The 17,336-nt window shown below is 41.6% G+C and overlaps 1 protein-coding gene across 1 annotated transcript; it reads left to right on the forward strand.

Annotated features, from left to right (window-relative positions):
• The first annotated feature begins 2,188 nt into the window (after positions 1 to 2,188).
• LOC132829955 (dynein light chain Tctex-type 1) lies at positions 2,189 to 16,241 on the forward strand. The gene is made up of 5 exons (XM_060847383.1): positions 2,189 to 2,302; positions 11,255 to 11,296; positions 11,381 to 11,504; positions 12,877 to 12,954; positions 16,102 to 16,241. The coding sequence occupies exons 1-5, from the start codon at positions 2,276 to 2,278 to the stop codon at positions 16,170 to 16,172; spliced, it is 342 nt and encodes a 113-aa protein (XP_060703366.1). The 5' UTR covers positions 2,189 to 2,275; the 3' UTR covers positions 16,173 to 16,241.
• The last annotated feature ends 1,095 nt before the right edge of the window (positions 16,242 to 17,336 follow it).

The following is a 17,336-nucleotide window of genomic DNA, read 5'->3' on the forward strand; positions in this document are numbered from 1 at the left end:
GATGTGGGTGTGGGTGCAGTGCTCTTACAAGATGACGATGAGAATTCAGAAAGACATATTGAATATTCCTCCAGGAAACTAGCAGAAATATTCGACAGTTGAGACTTTGAGTTTGGTGTTGGCGTTACAACATTTCAGTGTTTATGCTACCAGTAATATATCCGAGTCAATCATATATACTGATCATAATCCACTGAGGTTTGTGGAGAAATTTAAGGACAAAAGTTCTAGACTGCTTAGATGGAGCTTGATGTTACAGCCATTCAATTTTAAAATTGTGCAAGTGGCCGGACAAGAAAATGTGATTGCTGGCGCATTGCCGAGACTTGAAGAGAAACGGAGGCATTTGGTGACAGATGTAAAACAGAATGTAGTTGTGCATGTTTGTATGATTATTGGCGAAGTAAGGTATATGGGTGTTGTTGTGTATTAATGATTTAAGATGAAGGGTTTTAAAATGAATATTGATGGTTAATTTTTTGTGGGGTGGGGGAGGGGCAAGGTGGTGTTGTTATGATGCAGGTCCTTTAACAAGGTTATGCTGTCCTTGGCTTTTCTTTTCAGAGAGGTCGTAAAAGCAGTGATTAACGGTCAAGGTTTGAAGGGTTTTCAGGCCAATTTGATTCGAGCCAACAGATATTGCCTCAGCAAAGGTTTAAAAAAATCACTTACACAATGAAAGGGGAGTGGCCAGTTCTCCCAGCTCAGCTTTTCGCTGGTTTGGATTGGTTTTAGCAGAGTTTGAAACTGCTGAACCCAAAGAGACAGGTTTATGCTGATCCTACCTCTCTCTTACATCGCTCCTGTAAGACCCTGTGTTTGATTTTATCTTTTGTGCTAAGTGGTGTTCATGGAGATTGTTGCAAGTATTTGGAACAACATCATGAAGTTGGAATAATCTGCTGGGTTTTCGGGTAGGTTAAGTTGTTCCATATTCTGTTCTCTTTTGTTTGTGTCTCATTCGATAATCTTGTTAATAAATTTTGTTTTGTTTAAAACTAAGTGGCTTGACCAGCTGCATCCCTCCTGGAATATCCTGCTTAAAACAAATAGCAAAGTTAGGGTTTGGGCTACTTTCTTGAAATTGTTTGAGGATGTCTGGCCTGGTCCATTACAGACTGTGATGGTTCATATTTTCCTAATCAACCTGTTCAGAGATGATATTGCACCTCTGCAGCAGATGGGATCTGAACCCAGGTTTCCTGCCTCAGGGGTAGGGACACTACCACTGCAGCACAGCAGCCCTCCAGGACAGCTGTGGTTCAAGAAAGGTGACTCATTACTACCTTCACAAACAAGTAATTAGGATGGGGAATAAATTATGGTTTTACGAGTGACACCCATACCCATGAATACAAAATAAACAGATAGAAGGAGAACACATTACTTTCACAGTCATTATTTCTGCCAAAATAGCATTTAATAATAGCACTTACTGAAGAGCAAAGCAGGCCATGTTTCTGAAAGAGATAAGCACAGAAATTGCTGGAGAAACTCAACAGGTTTGCCAGCAACTGTAGACAGAGAAACAGTGTGTCAAATCTGTCAAGACACTTCTTCAGAACTGTTTCTCTGTCCACAGAAACTTCCAGATCTGCTGAGTTTCTCCAAAACGCTCGTTTTTAAATTTCAGATTTCCAGCATCTGCAGTATTCTGAGTTGCTTCTCAAACTGATGGTGGCTTTCAACTGGAAGAAGGGATAGTTGAAAAAGAAATATAAAGGTGTGCACTTACATCACACGCCAGATATACCAGGACGTTCTGACAAAGGGCCACCAGACCTGAAGCGTTAACACTGTTTCTCTCACCACCGATGCGGCCAGACCTGCTGAGTTTCTCCAGCAATTTCTGTTTCCAGCATCTGCAGTTCTTGTTTCATGGACCCAGAAACTGATTAGAGGTGAAGAGTCGAAGCATTTAGCTAAAAACTTTGATGAAGGCCCTGTCGTTTGTCTTTATTCACGTGACTGTGTGCTAGCTATACCCCTGTGAAATAAAATGTTTTGTCTTCCCGCTTGAAGGGCGCTGTCCAGATGCAATTGGAGCTGGTTCATGCAAGAAAGAGTCAGGCGTAAGACCATGGGAGGGTGATTGGCTTTCTTATTGCTCCATCAGATTTGCTCGGTAGAGTGGGCGGATTAGCCGCCAGGACATTGTGTCCCGTGTATTAATGTTTAGGTTTTAATCCCCACCCACAATGCTGCTGCCAAGAGCCGCCTCAATCCCTAGCGATCCGGCTTGTTGTAGTTACAGAGACTGGGCTGAGAGAGGAGCATGGATGAGTTTCAGGCGGGAGAGGAGGTAATGCAACGAATCGAAACTAAACATTTCACTCTGAGCTTTTCTTTCTGGGGGGGGGGGGAAGCTGGTCTGTTCCTCTTGTGTCTGTTTGACGCGGACGGAAATTCCAAATTCCTGTAATCTGGGGAAGCTGCTGTGCTGAGGGTGGGTGCGAGAGGACAGACCAGCCCCATCAGTGGGAGCCTCACCGCCTTGGGGGTCGGGGGTTGTGTACATCTTATCCCCATCCCCACCCCCACCTCCTCGGGGTGAGAGTGGGTCGAGTTCTTCCCAGATGTGCGGATGGAGCATTTCCCACCGACCAATGTCGAGAAATCTACAATAAACCAACACCTCTCCCCACACCCCATGTCAGCATTGTGACAAACGTTTGCGGCTCATGGTTTTTTTTAGTGAAGTGGCGTGGGGAGGGTGGAGAAATGTTAACGTTTTCGGGGGTCGGGGAATGGTGAATGTTTTAGCTTTCACATTCGTGATTCTAAACAAAATACAACCAACCCTTTGACTGGGAAAGTTACTGTTGCTTTTCGTGTTTGTCATGAGACATACAAAATGGATACTAAGACACTGGGTGAGAAAGCGAAACAAAGTTTTTGAGAACGGAGTCTAGCATAGCTTCATAGGAACAGGTCATCAATTTTCCTTGTGTTCTGAAGACTACACCTTTCTTACCTAGAAGAGAGTGGTAACCACATCAGGTAAAGTCGCCATAGAGCTGTTCTCGCATTAAAGAGAGATGGGAGGGGATGCTTTAAGCGAAGGGTCTCGATGCCTCAGGGTAGGTTAGAATTTGAGAAGGAGAGTCCCTTCATGGTAACCTCAAACACTGCGAGAATTTAAAACTGTTGGCATCACAAACCAGCTGTCCAGCCAACTGACCACCCACCACGTTACTGTGGGGCAGGAGCTATATATAAGGCAGAGCAGGTAACAGCAACAGATTTCCTCACCTAAAAGATTTTTTTTTAGAAACAAACGATTTATAGTGTTTATGACCACCATTAGTGTAAATTTTGATTCTTTAAAAATTTAGAAATTTTGATTTTTTTAAAAAAATTTGAACTCAGATTTTACTCTCTGCCACAGTGAGATTCAAATATTTGTTTTCCCAGTTTCTGGAGTTGTAGTCCAGTGATATTACCATTACAGCACTGCCACCCCACAGGGGTCCATACTGAGGAGGACAGTCAGCATCACCCATAATGATTTTGGGATATGATCTGGAATGAGTAAAACCTGGTCTTCCTCATTGTCTTTACATCTGCATTCATCATATCAACATTATCTATAACTAGCTGCCAACTGTATTTTGAAAATTATAAGCAACTCTTATGAAAAGGAAGTGATTGTAAGACTAAGAAATAGGAACAGCAGCAGCCATTCAGCCCGAGCCTGGTCTGCCATTCAACAGATCATGGCTGATCAAACAACCCTCACATCCACTTTCCTGCATTTTCCAATAATCTTTGGTTTGTTGACTGATCAAGAATGTACCTTAGCCTTAATCCAAGATGGAGGATGGGAAAAATTTCTGGCTGTATCAGCTGCTCCTTTTTTTGAGGTGTTGGAGGTGATTTCCTCAAATTCCAGAGGCAGCAATTACTGTTTTATATGCTGTTGCATTTTCTTTCTCTAACGTTCCAAAACAATGTCAAAACAACAACAGTTTTAAAAGGGAGAATAGACAAAGGAAGACACACGGTGAGGTCAGTGCAGGAGATAGGGGGAGAAAGAAACCCACATTGCTAACTGACAGAGCAGTGAACCTGCGCAGTTACTGCCTTTGCTGTTGAATTCATGTATCACTGGACATTGGAGTGCAGCTGGGAAAATGCAAAAACAGTGAAATTCACAACTGATCTCAGAGGAACCTGTGTGGGAGAGGTCACAGTACAGAAACTGATACGTGGATTTTAAGTGTGCCCTTACAACAAGTCTGCAGTAGTGAGTAGAGTGGGTTCTTTCTTGATTATATGTTTTATTGAGCTATGTCTTTTGATCTAAGTCATAAGTATTAATTTAACCTGGAGCAGTGTTTTGCAGAGGAATAAGACAGTGCTATTTTCTGGGTCTGTAGATTGAAAGAAGCAAAAATGACCTTTAGTAGAGTTATATGCTCTTCTTGTCGGATGTGGAAGTTTAAGGAGAGTTTACAGGTCACGGAGGATCATATTTGCAGTAAATGCCATTGGTTGTAAATCCTATCAGATCAGAGGCAGTTCGAGGCAAAGAAGAATTTACAAGAGCAAGGAGATGTGATGGATGGCAGTTGTAGGAAGGTTGGGGGTGGGGGAGGGGAAGTCTCAGATACAGTCACATAGATGGATTAACTCCAGGAAAGGTAAGAGGGGTAGATAGGTACAGGAATCTTCTGTGGTCATTCCCATTTCAAACAAATATGCTGTTTTGGAAAATGTAGAGGGTGATGGATTCTCAGGGGAATGTAGCATGAACAGCCAAGTTTCTGGTAGATGGTTTGCTCTAATGTAATGAGAGGAATGTCAAATTCCAAGAGATTGATTGTGTTAGGAGACTGTCTAGTCCAAGGTACAGACAGACGTTTCTGTGCCCAGCAGCAAAAAAACAGTGGTGTGTTGCCTCCCTGGTGGCAGGATCAAGGATGTCTCAGAGAGGGTGCAGAATGTTTTCAAGAGGGAGAGGGGCCAGCAAGAGATCATTGTCCACATTGGGAAAAAAACAACATAGGAAGGGAAAAGGTTGAGATTCTGAAGGGAGATTAGAGAGAGACTTAGGCAAGAATATGAAAAGGAGGTCCTTGAGTAGTAATATCTGGATTACTCCCAGTGCTACAAGCTAATGAGGGCAGGAATAGGAGGACAGAACAGATGAATGCATGGCTGAGGAGCTGGTGTGGGGGAGAAGGATTCACATTTTTGGAACATTGGGGTAGAAGTGAACTGCTGCAAATGTGTTGCTGGTCAAAGCACAGCAGGCCAGGCAGCATCTCAGGAATAGATGCTGCCTGGCCTGCTGTGCTTTGACCAGCAACACATTTGCAGCTGTGATCTCCAGCATCTGCAGACCTCATTTTTTACTCGTAGAAGTGAACTGTACAAGGAGGGCAGATTGCACCTAAATTGGAAGGGGACTAATGTCGTGGCAGGGAGATTTGCAAGAGCTGCTCAGGAGGATTTAAACTAGTAAGGTGGGTGGGACAAGGAAGTAGTAAGGAAAGAGATCAATCTGAGACTGGTACAGTTGAGAACAAAGGCGGGTCAGACAGTCAGAGTAGGCCGGGACAAAGCAGAGAACAAGGTGGGACTGATAAATTAAACTGCATTTACAGAGGAACCTCGATTATCTAAATACTGATTATCCGAAAATCGGATTATCTGAAGGAGATCTCAAGGTCCCAATGGAAACATTACAAAGACGTGTTTCCAACAGTGATTGCATCTTTTGTTTACAGTGATTAAACAGGCACCGTCTCTAAATGACTGACCTCTCACCCTTTCTCTCTCCCTGGAGTTCTACAGAGGGGTGTACCCTAAACCCCCCCTCCCGTTCCCACAATCTTTCCAACATTGTCCTGAACAGGGTACGTGGAACCTGTCAAAACGTTGCAGTAAAAAGGGGGGGGGGAATGGATAGGTGGGGGTTGGTGTTGGACAGGGTCGGGGGATGGGGGCTCATGCGCTGTGCTGCTGCAGTCTCCTGAAGGGGGAGCAGACTTAAAAAACTCCGAGCCCCAGAGGAAAGGCATTTAATCAATTAGCTGAATAATTGATTATCCAAATGAAATAGTGCCCGCCCATCTTGTTGGGATAATCTAGGTTACCCTGTTTTTCAATGCAAGAGGCCGAACAGGGAGAGCAGATGAACTCAGAGCATGGTTAGGAACATGGGACTGGCATATCATAGCAATTACAGAAACATGGCTCAGGGATGGACAGGACTGGCAGCTTAATGTTCCAGGATACAAATGCTACAGGAAGGATAGAAAGGAATGAAGGGGAGGGGGATTTGCATTTTTGATAAGGGATAGCATTACAACTGTACTGAAGGAGGATATTTCTGAAAATACATGCAGGGACATTATTTGGATGGAACTGAGAAATAAGAAAGGGATGATCACCTTAATAGGATTGCAATACAGACCCCCCCCCCACCCCCCCGCCCACAATAGTCAGAAACAAATTTGTAAAGAGATCTCAGCTATCTGTAGGAATAATAGGCTGGTTATGGTAGGGGATTTTAACTTTCCACACATAGACTGGGACTGCCACTGTGTTAAGGGTTTAGATGGAGAGGAATTTGTTAAGTGTGTACAAGAAAAGTTTCTGATTCAGTATGTGGATGTACCTACTAGAGAAGGTGCAAAACTTGACCTACTTTTGGAAAATAAGGCAGAGCAGGTGACTGAGATGTCAGTGGGGAAGCATTTTGGGGTCAGCGACCATAATTCTATTAGTTTTAAAATAGTGATGGAAAAGGATAGACCAGATGTAAAAGCTGAAGTTCTCAATTGGATGGAGACCAATTTTGATGGTATAAGGCAAGAACTTTCAAAAGCTGAGTGGGTGCAGATGTTCGCAGGTAAAGGGACGGCTGGAAAATGGGAAGCCTTCAGAAATGAGATAGAGTGTCCAGAGAAAGTATCTTCCTGTAGGGATGAAAGGAAAGGCTGGTAGGTATAGGAAATGCTGGATGACTAAAGAAATTGAGGGTTTGGTTAAGAAAAAGAAGGAAGCATAAGTAAGGTATAGACAGGATAGATCGAGTAAATCCTAAGAAGAGTATAAAAGCAGTAGGAGTATACTTGAGAGAAATAATGAGTGCAAAAAGGAGACATGAGATAGCTTTGACAAATAGAGTTAAGGAGGATCCAATGGGTTTTTACAAATACATAAAGAAAAAAAGGGCAGCTAGGGAAAGAACAAGGCCTCTCAAAGATCAGCAAGGCGTCCTTTGCATGGAGCTGCAGGAGATGGGGGAAATACTAAACAAATATTTTGCATCAGTATTTACTGTGGAAAAGGACATGGAAGATACAGACTGTAGGGAAATAGATGGTGACATTTTGAGAAATGTCCATCTTACAGAGGAGGAAGTGCTGGATGTCTTGAAATGCATAAAAGTGGATTAATCCCCAGGATCTGATCAGGTGTACCCGAGAACTCTGTGGGAAGCTAGGGAAGTGATTGCTGGACCTCTTGCTACGATATTTGTATCATCGATAGTCACAGGTGAGGTGCCAGAAGACTGAAGGTTGGCTAACGTGGTGCCACTGTTTAAGAAAGGTGGTAAGGACAAGCCAGGGAACTATAGACCAGTGAGCCTGACGTCAGTGGTAGACAAGTTGTTAGAGGGAATCCTGAGAAACAGGATGTACATGTATTTGAAAAGGCAAGGACTGATTAGGGATAATCAACAGGCTTTGTGCATGGGAAATCATGTCTCAAACTTGTTTGAATTTTTTTGAAGTAACAAAGAGAATTAATGATGGCAGAGCGGTAGATGTGATCTATATGGACTTCAGTAAGGTGTTTGACAAGGTTCCCCATGGGAGACTAGTTAGCAAGGTTAGATCTCATAGAATACAGAGAGAACGAGCCCTTTGGATACAAAACTGGCTCAAAGGTAGAAGACAGAGGGTGGTGGTGGTGGAGGGTTGTTTTTCAGACTGGAGGCCAATGACCACAAGGATCGGTGCTGGGCCCCACTGCTTTTCATCATTTGTGTAAGTGATTTGGATGTGAGCATAAGAGGTACAGTTAGTAAGTTTGCAGATGACACCAAAATTGTAGGTTTAGTGGATAGCAAAGACAGTTACCCAAGATTACAACGGGATCTTGGTCAGATGGGCCAATGGGTTGAGAAGTGGCAGATGGAGTTTAATTTGGATAAATGTGAAGTGTTGCATTTTGGAAAAGCAAATCTTAGCAGGACTTATATACTTAACGGCAGGGTCCTAGGGAGTGTTGCTGAATGACTACTTTGGAGTGCAGGTTCATAGCTCCTTGAAAGTGCAGTCGCAGGTAGATAAGGTAGTGAAGGCGGCGTTTGGTATGCTTTCCTTTATTGGTCAGCATATTGAGTACAGGACAGTAGTTAGGCCACTGTTGGAATATTGTGTGCAATTCTGGTCTCCTTCCTATTGGAAAGATGTTGTGAAACTTGAAAGGGTTCAGAAAATATTTACAAGGATGTTGCCAGGGTTGGAGGATTTGAGCTACAGGGAGAGGCTGAACAGGCTGGGGCTGTTTTCCCTGAAGCATCCAAGGCTGAGGGGTGACCTTACAGAGGCTTATAAAATCATGAGGGGCATGGAAAGGATAAATAGTCAAGTATTTTCCCTGGGGTAGGGGAAGTCCAGAACTAGAGGGCACAGGTTTAGGGTGAGGGGGGGAAAATGGGACACCTAGGGGCAACCTTTTCACACACAGGGTGGTACGTGTATGGAATGAGCTGCCAGAGGAAGTGGTGGAGGCTAGTACAATTTCAAAAGTTAAGAGGCATTTGGATGGGTACATGAATAGGAAGGGTTTGGTGGGATATGGGCTGGGCGCTGGCAGTTGGGACTGGATTGGGTTGGGATATCTGATCAGCATGGATAGGTTGAACCAAAGGGTCTGTTTCCATGCTATACATCTCTATGACTCTATATGCAAAGACTCTGCCCCTACAGCTCTATGGCAACAAAATCCAAAGATCGACCCTCAGAATAAATTCCTCCTTATCTAAGGATGGAGGCAAGAACCTTCATGAGCAGCAGCTCAGAGTTTGGAGAGTGGGAATTCCTACAAATGGGTTGATTAAAATGAGCTATTGAGGGGAAGTGTGGCATGTTATTTTTGTAATGTTGGACTTGATACAAGGAAACCACATCATGAAAGCAAGAGTATCCCTGTTTTTATTTTAATTAACCTATTGTTCTTATCAACCTGTTCAGAGACATTCTGACACACCTCTGGCACAGTTGGGATTTGAACTCAGGCCACCTGGTCTAGGGGTGGACACACTAGCAGTGCACCATTAGAGGGACCTCAGGGGTATCTCAGCACTCCTTTTGTGGAAATAAAACACCTGCAAAAAACAACTATCTAACTCAGCTCACAAAGGGAGGTAAATGCTGTTTCAGCCTTGGTGACACTGTGCTTCAGATAGACATTGGATATTGTGGAGATAACTCCTGGGGTGAAAGGACTGAAAGATACTTGGAGGCAACAGTGTGGAAAGGTCTCTGTTCTTGGCAAGTAAGAGAATCCAATGATCATACTTAAATCACACAAAGCCCATGAAGTTCAGTGTACAAACAGAGATCATTTCCCATATATTTCTTTCTTTCACCTGGCCCTCCCATATTAGAAAAATGCCACACTCCTGGGAACATAATACAAGCAGCTTTCTGTTAGAGAATGTTAGACAATTAGACACATGTATTACCTACACTTTGACTATCCTTCTGTCTTCTTCCATCTTGGTCTTCCCCACAAACCAATTATCAGAAAAATTCTCAAATTTCTTTCTGATTTGCAAACTTCGTATCTTTAATCATGCACTTTTTAAGCACTAAAAATATGATACTAATTTACATTGTATAAGTGATTAACTCAATGCACAGGCGATGTGGCGCAGTGCAGGAACAGAAGAGGAATCAAAGTTACAACAGAAACTAGAGATACTTGCCAACTGATTTGATGCACATGTTCATTCCACGAGGGAAACAACCGATACAGATTTAAATCATGGTCACTCTCTACAATGCTCAATACTTCACCAGGCAAGGACTGATCTCCCTCCTCCCACCTCATGGTGTTTGCAGACTCTTTCACATTGATCAGTTTTTAGTTTGTGTAAATACAGCTGTCATTCAGTCTTTTAAAAAAAAGACATCTCTGCTTTCTCTAGTCAGAACTCAATGGTGGTGGCATTCAGTAAGTGTAACTGACATAGATAAACCAAGGCCACATTAAATAGCAGAGCAGCCTCATGGGCCTGATTTCTTTTGTTGTTATTAAAACTATTTACAGTAGATGTGAATTTCTAACTTTAAAGTAAACTGTTTATTAACAAAATGAAACTTGGTGAAAAGAAACATGTAGTTTCAAATGAGTCAGTGGCCAGGAACTGGTCCCCGTTCTGATTTGATTTATTGTCACATGTACCAAGATACTGTGAAAAGTATTGTTTTGCATGCTATCCCGGCAAATGATAACTTACACAAGTATATCAGTAAAGTAGAACAGAATGCAGAATATGGTGTTACAGCAGAGGTGTAGAGAAATGTCAACTCCTTGAGAGGTTCGTTCATTTATCTATTGTTACATATAGATAACATTGTGATAACAGAAGAGAAGAAGCGGTTCTTGAATCTGTTGGTACGTATTTCTTTACATTAGATTCTCTACAGTTTGGAAACAGGCCCTTCAGCCCAACCGGTCCACACCGGCACTCCACAGAGTAACCTACCCAGACCCCATTTCCCTCTGACTAATGCGCTTAACACAATAGGCAATTTAGCATGGCCAATTCACCTGACCTGTACATCTTTGGACTGTGGGAGGAAACTGGAGCACTCGGAGGAAACCCACATAGACACAAGGAAAATGTGCAAACTGCACACAGTGGAATCGAACCTGGTATCCTGGTGCTGTGAGGCAGCAGTGCTAACCACTGAGCCGCTGTGCAGCCAAGAAACTTAAATAGAGGATTGTTTGTGGATGGAACTACAATTGGGTTTCTTGGAATCAGCACACTATACTAGTCAGAGAGAATTATTTAGTGAGATTGGCTGCAGGATTTACTAGAAACCAAGCTGCAATTAAATTGTTAATGTTCCTGAAGCTTACAAACTGACCAATATCTATTTAAGTGAGCACAACAGTAGATAAGTCCACGTGAAATAATTTGATTCTACTGGGAAACACGATTGTATTAAAATTCATTATACATCAGTTTGGCGCCTCATGTTTCTCTCTTGTCTTCCAGGCAGCTTTTATTGTTGACGATGTAAGCACCATCATTAAAGAAGTGAGTGAATTACACTTTAGTAACATTTTACACGGTGACCTGATTGATTTTGGTTTGTTGATCTTGTTCCCCTTAACTTTGCAGGCAGTGGAAAATACAATTGGAGGGAATGCCTACCAGCACAACAAAGTGAATCAATGGACATCTGCAGTGGTGGAGCAATGTCTCAACCAACTAACCAAATTGGCCAAGCCATTTAAATACATTGGTGAGCAATTAAATATTTAAACACAGCTCAGTTTTTTTATGTGGCAAAAAAATCAAGTCAGTAAACAAAAGGATTACAAATCTTTTGCAATCTAGAAAAGTGAGCTAGTCTGATCCTCATATAGCTCAGTGGTTAGCACTGCTGCCTGTCAGGGACCTGAGTTCAATTCCCACCTCAGGCAACCGTGTGTGGAGTTTGCACATTCTTCTAGTGTCTGCATGGGTTTTCTCTGGATGCTCCGGTTTCCCCCCTCAATCACAAAGATGTGCAGGTTGGGTGAATTGGCCATACTAAATTGTCAATAGTATAGGTGGATTAGTCTGGGGTAAATGCAGGGGAATGGGTCTGGGTGGGTTGCTCTTCAGAGGGTCAGTGTGGACTTGTTGGGCTGACGGGCCTGTTTCCACACTGTAGGGAATCTAATTTTAAAAATCTAATTTAAACAATTTGTATTTTGAAACGATAATTCTTTCATCAAATGTCACCTATAAAATTTTATTCTTTTCAATCTGCAATCCATAAATTCAAACCCAAGTATGGGTAATTAGCTTCCCTTCCCTTTAGCAAAGATACTTCAGTACAGAATATATGATTAACACAATCTAGATTAGATTACTTAGTGTGGAAACAGGCCCTGAGGAAACCCATGCAGACACGGAGAATGTGCAAACCACACACAGAGTCGCCCAAGGCGGGAATTGAACCCCAGACTCTGGCGCTGTGAGGCAGCAGTGCTAACCACTGTGCCACCGTGTCACCCACAATGTAAAGCAATTTCACTGTGGAAAGTCCCAGTTTTGCAAATGCAAAACTATCACAAAATATCACAGAAAATTTCCAACAATCCTTTCAAACAGAATTTAGAAGTGATTGTGGCTCATTGGAGTTGTACATTCAACCGGATTGGACTCTAATTCCACTTTGTGCAGAACTTGAACTGCTAGCTAAAGCTTAAAATATATACAGAGAAACCTCGATTATCCGGCATTTAGCTACACGAATATTGCATTATCTGGCAAGATCGCAAGGTCCCTATGCTTTGCTAAACTGTTATCCAGCATTTGATTAACCAAACTAAATACTCCCAGCCTGTGTCCTTTGGATAATCGAGGTTCCTCTGTAGTGATAGCATTTGAGATGTGGAATAGCTTAATCACTCAGTAATTGCAAGATGTTTATAAAGGAGAATACATCTGAAAAATCCTTTTGAACCAAGTCAGTCTATCGTGTTCAGTATATATCATCTTGGTGACCAGCAGGGTTTTTTTTTGATGAGGTCAGAGCCAAGATAATACTTTCACAATTGCAAAAGACAATGGTTCAGTGCTATTGCCAGACTCAAAACCTTTTTTTTCCTTCCCCCCCCTTTCAGTAACCTGCGTTATAATGCAAAAGAATGGAGCAGGCTTGCACACTGCTAGTTCATGCTTCTGGGATAATTCCGTTGATGGTAAGAAAAAAAAGCAACTTTATTTTGTTTAATCCATTACTAATGGTAGAGCCAGTATATGATTGAAATTAATTGCACATAGGCCGAGCTGAAGGCATAAAATGCATCTCACTGTTCAGTTTCAAATTTATGGAATTTTGTGATGGCTTGTTTGTGCAAAATCCCAAGACCAACTTGTAAAGAACTCTGCTACAACAGTGGTCCTGGATTTTTCAGTTATGACGACAGTGGAACTGCCAGTATTCACAGTCTTTCTGCACAAGAGATAGCAGCTTAAAGTGTCAATGGATTGGTCAGTTAACTGAGAGAACCCAGTTGCTGCAATGAATCCATCCAACGAACAATGTGCACTGTTGGAAATTCTGCAAACAATCTTTAGAAATCAGCGAATTGACAATTTCCCATTTCAAGGTGCAATATCCCAAAAAATTAAAAACTAGTTCCAACTCAAGGCAGAATGACAATATAAACAAAATTATGAACAACCTCTCTGACCCTGCGAACAATTTTGAATATCAATTTGCATGATAAATTCTATCCTTAGTCTTCTATATTATTTACTCCAGCATGACCCAATCTTTTCAAATACATTTTACAAAGAGCAAAATGATAAAAAGACAATCAGTGCATTATTTGCTCTTCAGAAATTCTTGAGATTGTCTGCTTTGCTACTTGATGCCATCACTGGTAGTCACACTTCACTAGCCATCAGATTAATAATGTTGGGAAAGGTGAGCTCCACATTGTAAGAGAATGCTCAGTCTTTATTAGGACAGCATTATTCATGGATAGCAGCAAACATGGCCACAAAATTGTAAAAATCCAAACTACCACTTTAACTTCTTAATGCTTTTCCAAAGTTAACACTAGATTCTACTGACACAATCACAAGTTATGAGTTGTCTTCACTGTTGCATGTTTCTTTGAACATGCCAAATTCATAACATAACCAAAAGGAAAAATGCTTTCATTCATCCATTGACAGAATTTAGGTTCAAGGGAGTGTTGCTGAACAAAGAGACCTTAGAGTGCAAGTTCATAGCTCGAAAGTGGAGTCGCAGGTAGATAGGATATTGAAGGCGTTTGGTATGCTTTCCTTTATTGGTCAGAGTATCGCTTACAAGAGTTGGGAGGTCATGTTGCGGCTGTATGGGAAATTGGTTAGGCCACTCAATGGAATATTGCGTGCAATTCTGGTCACCTTCCTATCGGAGAGATGTTGTGAAACTTGAAAGTGTTCAGAAAAGATTTACAAGGATGTTGCCAGGGTTGGAGGATTTGAGCTATAGGGAGAGACTGAGTCTGTTTTCCCTGGAGTGTCAGAGGCTGAGGGGTGACCTGATAGAGATTTATAAAATCGTGAGGGCATGGATAGGATAAAGAGACAAAGTCTTTTCTCTGGGATGGGGCAGTCCAGAAATAGAGGGCATAGATCTAGGGTGAGGGGAAATATATATGAGACCTAAGGGGCAATAAATGTATGGAATGAGCTGCCGGAGGAAGTGGTGGAGGCTAGTACAACTGCAACATTTAAAAGGCATTTGGATAGGTTTATGAACGGGACGAGTTTGGAGGGATATGGGCCAGGTGCTGGCAGGTGGGATTAGATTGGGTTGTTTCCATGGTGTACACCTCTATAACTCTAAGTCTAGTACAAGACTATGCTCTCACTGAGCATGACAAGTCAGCCATTTTTCCTCTAGTTTTATCTAATTTGGTTGAAATTCAATGAAGTATCAATCCACAACAGTCAACACCTCAAAATGATTCCCAAATGGCTTTTTTAAAAAAGAAAGAGAACCTAGACTGAGTATCAAAATGTTCAACTTTTAATGCTGACTAGTGCCGCATCTTTGGTTGACATGGCACTGTCCAGCAGGGGGCACTTCATTATTAGGAGCTAGAAACCTAATCAACTTGAGTCTCGCCTCCAATATAGCATTATGGAGTGATCTAAGGTGAATATGAAATTTGGGACCTTATGGTTTATAGCCCGTTTGTGCAGTTTCCTCATCAAATCCAGTAGGAACAGTTTCAGAGACCAACTTTGGCACATCATAATAGTTAGCCCTGCATGTGCACTCAATACTCAGTTTACTTTTAAATCAAAGCATACCAAATTAATTATACAAGATACAATGCCACTGTGAATGTGCCAACAGGACAAAAAAAAGGCTAGCGTTTATGGTTAGCACACTACTGATGACAAAGAAAGCTGTTTACAAAGACCTGTAAGATTCCTTTCCAATGTTTTCCCCATTTCCAACAGCAGTTAACATCTGGACGTTGGGGATGTAGGGGGAATGGTGTGCAGCAATGACATTAGCAAGACATTAAACAGCCAATTGCTTTTCCAAACAGTAAATTACGAGGTAATGGCACTTAGTCTTTCACTTTTATTTTAAACTGTCAGAGTAAATTAAATGATTGGATTAAGTTAGGAACCAAAAGGTAATTTTTTTTTTACATGTGGAACTTGGAGAAATGATATTCTACAAGTATCAAATCAAACTTAAGGGGCAGTGAAGGTGCACAGAAGTAATGATGAATGTAGCACACAAAACCAGTTACACCTCATCTTACCAGCTGTAATGCTTTCAAGGGGTTGTACATGACTATTAACAGAAGAATTGAAAGTTAATCAATGCAGTTGATTTCTATTGTGGTAGGTCCTCTCTGGCTCATCCTCTGGTAAAGTACAGAATCACCTAAACTTTTAGATTTCTGCTTTGCTCTGCAAAGGTGCAGACTTCAAAAGGCTGCTGTCAGTTTCAGTGGAGCAGTGCTGACAATTGTCAGTTATGGTGTCTTAGTCAGCACAAACTGTGGATCAAAATAAACAAAGGACGCCAGATCCACCACAACTTAACCACCCTCCAAATGGCCCTGCTACATAAAACCTGCAATACAAACCGAGCATTGTCAGATCGCCTCACACACTGCAGCAATTCAAGCTCACCATCACCTTCTTCGAGAATTGGTAATGAACACTGGCCTTCATGTCTCAAGAATAAAAAGTTTAATAAAAAATGATTCTAAAGGAAATGAACACTACACAGTAAATGTACAATTGTCAAACAATACATTTTACTAGTTTTTGCACTTATCTTACCTGATTTTGTAATTATCACTTATTTTTGTTTTTAGGAAGCTGCACTGTCAGATGGGAGAACAAGACCATGTACTGCATTGTTAGCATCTTTGGCCTTGGTGTTTAGAACTTCAGTTATTGCCGCATTTTGTCTATAAACCATCTATAAAATCATCTCAAGTCTATTATACCAAAATGCATTACTAAGGGCTGATTTTTGTCATTAACTAATACTGAAATGGCATTCAATAGAATTACAAATGAAAGTTAATGCAATGCAATCTTGATTTGAATTTTAAATTGTTCTAACTCATTTCTGATACATAATATCAGGAAAAGGGTGGCATATTATTTACAGAACTTTGCATATCTGGTGCCTGATTATCATTTCATTATCTCTACCCATTTGCATCATCCAAAAACTAAGAGAAGATCGAGGAAACAGCTGTATTGCTCATTTTAAGTTTTTATGAAAACGATATACCCAAATAGGAAGTTCTCAGTTTCTTTCCTACACATGAACCATTTATTAGAGTAATGAAATTACAAAAAAGTAGTGCAGAATGATCTCTACTTCAGGATACAGACGCTTAGCTACACAGACAGGGTGCATGACAGGTGGTTAAACCAAACTGACTGTCCAGTTACAGCTGGAGCGTATTATTTTTGCAAATAGCTACAGTTCCCCTGCCCTGGTCAGAGAATCCAGATGATCACCGCAGATGGGTTGCAATGAGATAAACAGAATTAATCAATATGCAGTAACTGATTCTGTGTGGTGCAAGTTTACAGGGATTTTAAATGGGAGTGGGGGCAGGCAGGATGCGAGTAGGAATGGTCTTGCCCAAAGTAGCCTGATCTCACCATAGTGAATTGTTTAAGCAGGCCAGAGATCTCAGCTGGTACCTGTGGAACAGATGTTGGAATTGGGAGGTGAAGGGAGAGAAAAACAAATCCACACCAATAGACAGTTACAGCAATACCAATTCATCACAAGACCTCAGAACCTTCAAATTAGAGTTGGGCCAGAGCTGATGTGAACACTTCAAACAAGGCAACTGAAATCTGAAACCCTCGCCAAAAGATGACATTGAAAAGAGATGGAATTAAGGTAGCAATCGGGTATGATCTTCAAAACAGATTTTAGGGCTGATTGGCCTCATGTTTTCTTGGCTGACTCACAGGGTTTGAAGTGCAAGTCTCATTTCAGAGCTACAGCACAAAACTCATGGTTTGCATGCAACTACAATATTGAGTGAGTGCTGCACCACCGGAAGTGCCATCTTTTAGA

The sequence above is a fragment of the Hemiscyllium ocellatum genome, chromosome 30 (genome assembly GCF_020745735.1).
Source record: "Hemiscyllium ocellatum isolate sHemOce1 chromosome 30, sHemOce1.pat.X.cur, whole genome shotgun sequence".
Classification (NCBI taxonomy): Eukaryota; Metazoa; Chordata; class Chondrichthyes; order Orectolobiformes; family Hemiscylliidae; genus Hemiscyllium; species Hemiscyllium ocellatum.

Bases quoted from the DNA above. Each gene is read 5' to 3' on its own strand.
- LOC132829955 (XM_060847383.1), top strand. From the start codon at position 2,276: ATGGATGAGTTTCAGGCGGGAGAGGAG. The intron at 11,505-12,876 runs GTGAGCAATTAA...CCCCCCTTTCAG, and splicing joins CAAGCCATTTAAATACATTG to TAACCTGCGTTATAATGCAA. The intron at 12,955-16,101 runs GTAAGAAAAAAA...TTTTGTTTTTAG, and splicing joins CTGGGATAATTCCGTTGATG to GAAGCTGCACTGTCAGATGG.